At 45.6% G+C, this 8,807-nt stretch overlaps 1 protein-coding gene across 1 annotated transcript; it reads right to left on the bottom strand.

The window, feature by feature from the left end:
- Positions 1-1,702: 1,702 nt before the first annotated feature.
- On the bottom strand, positions 1,703-5,034 carry LOC136460178 (protein TWIN LOV 1-like; the record flags this gene model as incomplete). Its single annotated transcript, XM_066459987.1, has 7 exons — positions 1,703-1,972; positions 2,125-2,188; positions 2,278-2,333; positions 2,423-2,502; positions 3,292-3,356; positions 3,481-3,700; positions 4,377-5,034. Coding segments are annotated over 7 exons (1,209 nt in total), but the record flags the coding sequence as incomplete, so codon positions are not given.
- Positions 5,035-8,807: the final 3,773 nt, after the last annotated feature.

Genomic DNA, 8,807 nt, shown 5'->3' with positions numbered 1-8,807 from the left:
AAGAATTCGAAAAAAAATAAAATTTTAGAGGAAAAAATAGTAGAAATAATTTAGTTCGGTCTATCGATCTGCGCGCGTCGATGAGCATTCGTTCATCCAAGCAGCAAGTAGATACTACAATGAAAGCACATGTTGCAGGCGTATGTTTCAAGTGTTCCAGATGTTTTAGAGGTACGTTGCAAGTGTTTCATATGGATGTTGTAAAAGTAGATCCATATGTTGCATATGTTGTAATGGCTATAAACGTATGTTGCGAATATTTTACCTGGATATTACATATGTTCATAGATATATGTTGCAAGTGTTTTATACGGATGTTGCATATATTTGCAATGGCTTTCAAATGTTTTCAGGTGTTTTACAAGTGTTTCAGACATATGTTACAAGTGTTTTCAGCCGTTTCAGACGTATGTTGTAAGTGTTTCGTTTGGATATTATAAAAGCTGCAGTTGTTGGGGTGCCACTGAGCCGGCGCAGACGCCCCCACGTGCATGTGGGTGGAAAATAGAGGGGGTATGAGCGGTCCCTGCAGGCGGTGCCCGAACGCACGTCAGGGAACTAGCAATCGCATCCCCTATGTTACATTACACATGTGTTCTGCTCTCCACGACATCATAACGTTAGCATCAGCCGGTCAAGAAAAGAAAACGTTACCGTCACCAGGACGGCGACCGGGTGCCTGACCCTCATAGAACGAGCTCGGACGGAACAACTGATTTACTGTGAGATCGGACGGAACAACTGATTTACTGTGAGAGAAAAATACTGTTCTGATTGAGAAAAAAAAAGCTGAAAAGGCTAACAGAGCGAACAGTGCTAGCGATCTCGCCGTGGCGTCCGTCCTCGGCGGCAGCTACCCACACCCCAGGACCGTGACCTCGGGTACCTTTCTGTGGTGCAAACCGCGGCGTCGTGCGTCCGTTCCGGCGAGACAAACTCCTTGCGCCCATGACCTCCCCACCACGGCTCGCCGGACGTATGTACTACGCGACAGAGACGGCGGCGCCGAGGCCGTTCGCTCGTGCGTCCACTTGGGTGAGTTCGCGGCAGCTACCTCGTCGGTCGGCGGCGGGCGTGCACGCCGTTGTTTGACCTAACGAAATATCTCGGCGTCCTCATCTCTAGATCCTCTCGTTTCATACGACGCATCGATATGAAGCGAGCTAAGAGGTGGCAGAAGGATTTAGCTTGGCCTAACTGCTATTAGTACTAGTAGTATATCACGTGTCAGTTGCTGACAGTGATGTGGTGAGCTACCACAAATGTCCGAACCTCCACGCACGTACGTATGAATACGGTTGCAGAGGCTGCGGACCGCTAGACTCGTGGCTCGTGCCAGTGTATCGGACACAAGAGTTTAGAGATAAGATTAGGTGCCATTGTTGAAGCCTGGCAGCCTACAGATACAGATGCAGGGCAGGTCATTTTCAGACGGGCCGGGTACGACAATATAGTCTCCATTGCCGTCATAATCATACATTCCTAACAAAAATCAAATTCTGTGGACTTCGGAAGTTCAGCTCCAGACAAATGAAATTCTCTCCTACTAGTTTACACCCAAACTTACTACTGTACTGTGCGTGAACAGTCAGCTATCAACTGACCACAAAAGTTGTGAGGTCAAAACTGCACCACGCTTCAACTTAATGCAGTCTGTGTCAAATGAACCAAGTAATTGGGCACATGAAAATAAACAATGGAATTGAAGAATTTCTGCAGCTTCTATTTCCTTTTCTTTACTTAATTCCACATGGTTACATAATCACAACAACATCGTGTACTTACCATGAATTTTCCTTCAAAATGAACTCATTTTCTTTGTTGTTATGCTAAGCAGTTACTTTACAAGCCTGTTCGCTTGCTCGTAAACAATCGTAAATTTCCAGCCAGGAACAGTGTTTTTCTCTCACACCAAACCAGCCAGCAGTAAATAATCCACGATACGATACGGCCTCCCGAACAGCTGTTTGTACTGCAAGAGCAGAATATCTGACTGATAGCAAACTGCAAATCTATTCACTTAAGAGCTTCATTGTACACGGACATAGAAACTGTGTAGTAATTGTTTAATTCATCTGAGAAACAGCTTCTTTCAGGAAAGACCTGAGAAAGATGTAAGCGAACCTTGCCGGAAGCATCTCGGATAGGAGATACATGTAGAAGATCACAGAATGAACTTCCATCTTTCCTGATAGAAAGTAGAGGCAACAAAACTTCTGTCAAGTTCTTTCCACAAGCTGTCCTGTTAGCTACCAGTACAAACATGCATGAACGCACCTGTAACTTAGCAGATCCACTGTGCATGCCTGCTCAGAACAAATATGCTGATTTATCTGTACGTCCAATTTTGAATAGAAAATTTTAAAAGTAAGCAATATTATGGGGAATGTGGTCATACAAGCTATTTAATCCTGGTCCGCACCTCCTCTAAAACCTCCAAGCTAGTGCCTGGACCGTTTAAGACTTTGCAGTTACAGCCCAATATTTCTTCTCTTGAGTAACCTGACAAAGTTAAAGTTTAAGAGCAACATAAGTCCTGCCTGTAATAAAAATGCTTTCCTAGTGAAATCTAATGCATAGCCACCAGAGTAATGGACCGATGTCAAGTTGGCAATATAGGCAGGCTATAACCAAAATAAAAATCACTCAAGGAACCACAACTACTAGCATGCACAACTACGAAAGGGCGTACCCAGTGCAGAGAGCTCCCGCTCTGTGCGGGGTCTAGGGAAGGGTGTTAGTGGCAAGCCTTACCCTCGCCTGTGCAATGCAAGGAGACCGCGACTCGAACCCGGGACCTTCCGGTCACATGCGGTAAGACTCTACCGCTTGCACCAGGCCCGCCCTTCTAGCATGCACAACTACCAAAGAAAGAAATGTATCGTCTGTAAACAACTTACATTAAAACTGTGTTAGGTATACGCGAAAAGTGCATTAATAAGTCTGTCAACACAATAACATAACCAAAAACAGAGGTTTCAAATTGTATTTTTTACATCATTTTATAAGGAAATTAAAAATGTAGCCCATACCCCCATCTTAAATAAAAACCATGCCAGGATTCTGTCTGTTGCAGGGGGTGAAAATTTGCTCTTTCTTTCACATGATAATCCCAAAAGACATGAGTTTTGTGTAAGCATGCACCAAGTATACACAATCAGTTTGATTAACTTGATCCAGTGAAAACAATATATAAAAGATAACAGTAATATATCGGAAGTTTCACATATTACATACTTCAAAAAGTTGTTAGAATGCATACTCTGGTACTAACAGTCAAAGAACAACTACCTGTTAATGATGTAAAAGCATCACTAGCATAAATAATTGGCATGTCAGGCAGGTGGGAGTCAGTCCTGTGATCAGTTCAAAATGATCAATTTAATAATGAAGCACACATGAATAGAGTCAGATGCAATGTTTTGAGCACAAAATAAGACAAGGCAACAAAATAATGGACAAGATATGCAAACAACTCACAATACAAAGCTCTGTTTGATTCTACCGAGAGAGAGGTTTAATGACGAACTGAGTGCTGGGATGCCAATCGAGCTGCATCTTTTGCTGCTGACCACTAGACCAGTAAGCTTGCTGTAGCGGTTCAGCGCAGAGACAATGTTGTTAGCCGTACTTGTTGCCATCTCTTGCTCATGGTCACTAGCTACACGCGGTTCTCGGCCTCCAACCCTGCAACAGCAAACTAGCAACAAGATACTCACAACTTGGTTCACTTATGTTTTGTTCGATACTTGTGTGAGAGTGAAAACATTAAAATGAGACCCCAGCTCAAATTGATATACTAAGGCAAACACAAGAAAGTTTATGGAGACTTGTAAACTACTGCAGGCTACTGAATCTTCAGTCAGGAAATCACATAAATGTGATTTGTCCTGATCCCAAAACCTATTAGTTTCTCTTTTGGGGGGTGAAGGAATCATGTAAGCACTACCTAAGGAAAGAGCTACCACATATATGCATTTGTGCGTGCAACTCTGCATAGTCCACATTGGGGAGAATAGGCCCAGTATATGTGTATAACCATGATTAACAGACTTCGAACCAAGACTAGGTGTTAGAGCACGGGAGTACTCTTAACTCTCTGAGTAATCTACCACTAAACCTACTTATTCAGCGGTTTGTCTGTCCATGCCCACAAATGAGAGTAGTGCAACTATAATTATCAACCAGGGACGATTTCATGAGCAGTCTTATGCAGGTCAATCTTGGAACATATGTTCAGCTTTAGGAACAAGGCAACAAAGGGCTCTAATTGAACTCGCTTGCAATTAATGTTTGAAACTCAAGGGAAAATCGAGCAGAATGGGTAATTTACTAGTGCAACATACTAGGAGTACTACACAGGCAGCCACACTGACCTCTCTTGTCCATATCGACAAACACCTTCCCCGCGTGGGTGGCGCAGGGGAGATCCTCTCGGACCCTGGCCTCGTCTCGGCACGCGGCGAGCAACGGCCCCGGCGCGTGGCACGTCGCCCCGCGCGTGGCAGCAGCGGGCGCGATGGGCACCTGGACGGCGAGGAAGTGGAGCAGGGTGCCGTCGCGGGCGTGGAAGACGGGGGCGAGGTGGAGCAGGACCCAGTGCGGCGCGCCGTCGCGGCGGTAGTTGAGGAGCGCGGCCTGGTGCGGGCGGTGCGCGCGGACGGCCTTGCGCACGCCGGCGACGGCGGCGCGGTCGGTGGCGGCGCCCTGGAAGACGCGCGTGTTGCGGCCCAGCACGTCGCGCGGCGCGTAGCCGGTGAGCGCGGCGAGTTCCCCCGAGGCGTACACGATGGGGTGGCGCGACAGGGCGGGGTCCGTGAGCAGGAAGCTCCCCGGGAGCTCGTCCAGCGCCTCCAGCACCCAGTCTGAGTAGCGCGCCGTCAGGGACGACGCCAGGCGGCCGTGCCCGTGATCGTGGTCGTCAGGCCCCGACGCGCCGCCGGCGTGATCGGCGGGGAGAGGGGAGCGAGAAAAGATCTGCGCCCGGAGGGAGCGGGGCCTATGGCTGCGAAATTTTCGTCGAGTCCTTTCTTTTTATTTTTTGTGACGGTTCTGTTTGGGGGCAGCTCAGCTCTGCTAGTCTCCTGCAGCTTGACTGGAGTCTCTGGAGGACGTGGCGATTCGTCCCTCTGGGCTTTGGTTCTTTCCTTCATCAAAGAAAGAAAAAACAGAGCACGGGAGCATCGCTCGAATCTCGAGGTGCCAAAGGACGTCCAGCAAACAATCAGACTTGACTTTGTCTTTTAGTGAGATCCTCCAATCAAAGAGTGGTTTAACTCAGCACACAGAAAATTCCTGCTAGCAGCCTCTCAGCTTTAAGGTAGGTCCCACCTAAGATAAGGTCAGTTGTCTAAAAAAATCTCTTATTTGGCTAGTGTATGGCTTATTAGCTAAGTTGTAAGAAACCAAATTATACACTAATAGCCTCTTATTTGTCTATAAAAAACTTTTTACACTAGTTTTATTCACATTCTCTTTCCTAATTCTACTCGCATTCACAACATTCACTTGATCTGTGGGCCCTGTGTTGTTGCTTGTATGAGAGCTAAATTCTTCTCTTCTCCACATTAGCATTTGCTTGGCTATAAGATCATTGCGTATTTGTTGTAAGACCACTTCAGGGTATTAATTAAAATGGATCCTGCTCCTGTCTTGTTGCCTGTGAAATGAAAAAAAAAAATCTACCTCCACTTCACATGCATGTCTCCATCTTCGTACTGGCCGCTGCAACCCCCATTATGGGTTTGTTTAGAACTTTAGACACCAGCCTTCATTTTCTACAACACAGCTGCTGCGGCGACATAGTGTGGCGTCCAAATTCGGTGCCAGAGACTGTGGCGAGATTCTTGAATTGAAGCTTTTACTCTTTGCCTATCTGTGGCCACCTTATCTTACTCACCAACCAAGCACGAGACAAATTTGTTGTGGCGGCCATACATATATATGACGTGGCATATGAAGGCGGGGAAACAAACAACCTCTATATTCTCGCAGTCTCTCCACCATGTCACCACTTGGTTCCGCTTGATTCCAACATGATTACGTTCTCCTCCATTGTTGTCGCTCTCTCGAACGTAGATGTGGCATCCTCCACCGCCACCGCTCAGTCCATGTTTGGGGGGGGGGGGGGGGGGCGTGCAGCCCAACTCCCATTTTGGATGTAGGTTTTCCCAAGTGTCGTCGGAGCATGTCGCGAAGGCCATGACAAGCACTGTTGTCGACAAGCTTGTTGTGGGAGTGGGAGCTAGGCCATCCCCAAAGCTAGCGCCGGTGGTGGACAAACTCGACAGCGCCTATGCTCCTACCTATAGCTAGAGCTGCCTCTCCCACATGCTTGACGTCGATCCTTTTTAGTATCTATATCTACTAAGGTTGAGTCTCAATTTTGAAGTCGGCCGGTCAAACTTTTGCGCTTAGGGTCGTGTCACAACTCACAAGTCGTTATACTACGAGGTTAAGCTTACAATTTACGCCCCTCTTGTTTTTCCCTACTTATTATGTACTCCCTTCGTCCTGTAATATAGTGTATTCTAGCATTCAAATTTTGTTCTTAAATATAATGCATTCTAGAGGACAAAAAAACCAATTTTAACATTAAATACTTTCTATTTATCGACCAATCATTATTAATTATGTTGATAATAGCGTCTGATTAGGAAATAAAATGACAGTACATACGTCTTTATGTTCTCTTAATTTGTATTAAAATTTCTTGAGTGCACTGTATTAGGAAAAACTATTCTCGTCTCGTATAGGAGGGAGGGAGCTGTCGCGGTTAGCAGGTGGCTATGGTGAGTTGGTGACGGATAGGAGCCACACGCGGACGTGTCGGATAGGAGGTTCGCGGACGTGTTGCCGCGTCACCAGCCGGCGTGGTCCTGCAGGGCCGGGCCTGGAACGACAGTTCCGAACGGGGCCACATCTCCCGAGTCTTCTTCTTCTTGCTGTGCCACCCTTCCCGGCCCACCGTGCAAGCCGCCCACTTAACGGCGATGGGCACGCACCAAGCGGCCTGCTTGTGCAGTGCATGCACGTGCACAGCAGTCAGCAGAGGCCCCGACATCTTTGGCGAGCGAGCACCCACCGGCCACCGCCACCGTCACATTTTGGAGCTACTTCGTCAGATGCCATGAAATCAGAGATTGGGCCTGCAAATACCAAAAGAAGGCTTGCTCGGCCCGTCTGTATTACAGCAGGTTTTATCGCTGGTAGTACGGGCCCACGTGGTGTCCCCCGGCTGCCGCACTCACTTGGATACAAGCTGTTTTGGTTGTCAGGTTGCTAAACACAAACGTAAATAAATTAAACCTGCGGATGCTACGGCAAGAGAGACGATTTAAACTAATTTTATTTGCATTTAAGTTAACCAAACAACACATGTTTAAGTGATTAGTCAATTCTAATAAGACTTCCAAAAGCAGGTGGCAAACAAAATTGGTATTTGAGGTCATGGGTTGGCCTACCAAGATACCAAATTTAAATGTGGCGTATCCCCTACGACTAATAAGGTGTATTATTGCAGGATTCTCTGCTTGTTAGATGATTATTTATCATTTAATTATATTTAATAATAAAGCATCCAACTAATGTTGTGGTACCTTATTGAGGATTTATGGTCATTTATTTTTTTCTCATTGTTTTCTATTTGCACCCTATAAATAGAATAGTGCTATGCCATCGATCTTGACATGTATAAGAAGCGTGCGTGCTAACAAAGAGGCGGTACTTAGTCCTAGTCACAACAATTCCATATACTGGTGTAGGATGCCTACAAAACTAGTCCTGCAACTTCTGTTACGTGCTTTCGTTTTTACCAATTTTGCAACACACATAGTTTTGTGCGAGCGTGATTGCTACAAGGAAAAAGACTTGTTTAAAGCAAAGTGCATGGAAGCAATCACAATTGTGGGGCCTTACGCCCCTCCAAGTGCACCTTGCATTCGTCAAGTCAAAAGATCTGACATGGTTTGCATATGTAGTCACCCTGTTCAAAAGTACTGTTGGCTAATTTGTTGTAAGAGAAAAATATTATTCATTGACTGAAAAAATACAGCTTATAAGACAAGCAAACAGGGCAAGTATTATTACCTTCGAAGAGGAGAGGCAGATAAGATAGCTCATCTTGCGTGCTGGTTGGACAGACCAATGCCAGCTGGAATCAAATGTGGAAGTAAGTACCTGAAAATATTCAACCGTTATCATCGAGAAATATGTGGTACTATATTGTGCATAGTAAATATAACCTCGATTTTGTTTCTCAGCTTACACTGTTCCACCACCACCTCAGCTAGCATCATCAAGGCCAAATCCTTGAGTTTATGGAAGCCAAAGTCGCGAGGAAGAGTGGAAGACCATGAATTTAAAGATGCCATAAGCTTATTCCATGTCTTTCTTTAATTATTATATGGCAAGGCAATGAATAATGAAAAATCACTGTCATAAAATATGTGATATCTACTGGAATGAGATTGTGCCTCCACACCGGGCACTGCTTGTCCAGACGGCGGCCATTTTATATACAACAAAATCCACCGCTGTCCCTGAACTTGGCCGGGACCAGCGGTGTCATCTAGGTTCCTAAACTTCTAAAGTGATATCTGTGGGTCCACAAACTTAGCAAACAGTGTTATCCATATCCTTAAACTTTCAAGTTGATCACCGCAGGTCCCTAAATTTGGCTGGCGGTGTCATCTCGATCCCTGAAATTTTAAGGTGATCACCGCAGATCCCTAAACTTGGCAAACGGTGTAATCCCTATCCAAATATAATAATATTAAAAGTTACATACAATAGTATTATAGAAATAA

The sequence above is a fragment of the Miscanthus floridulus genome, chromosome 6, assembly GCF_019320115.1.
Source record: "Miscanthus floridulus cultivar M001 chromosome 6, ASM1932011v1, whole genome shotgun sequence".
NCBI lineage: Eukaryota > Viridiplantae > Streptophyta > Magnoliopsida > Poales > Poaceae > Miscanthus > Miscanthus floridulus.
Note: the sequence above shows the minus strand (reverse complement) of the source record. Positions and strands in the feature narration are given on the sequence as shown.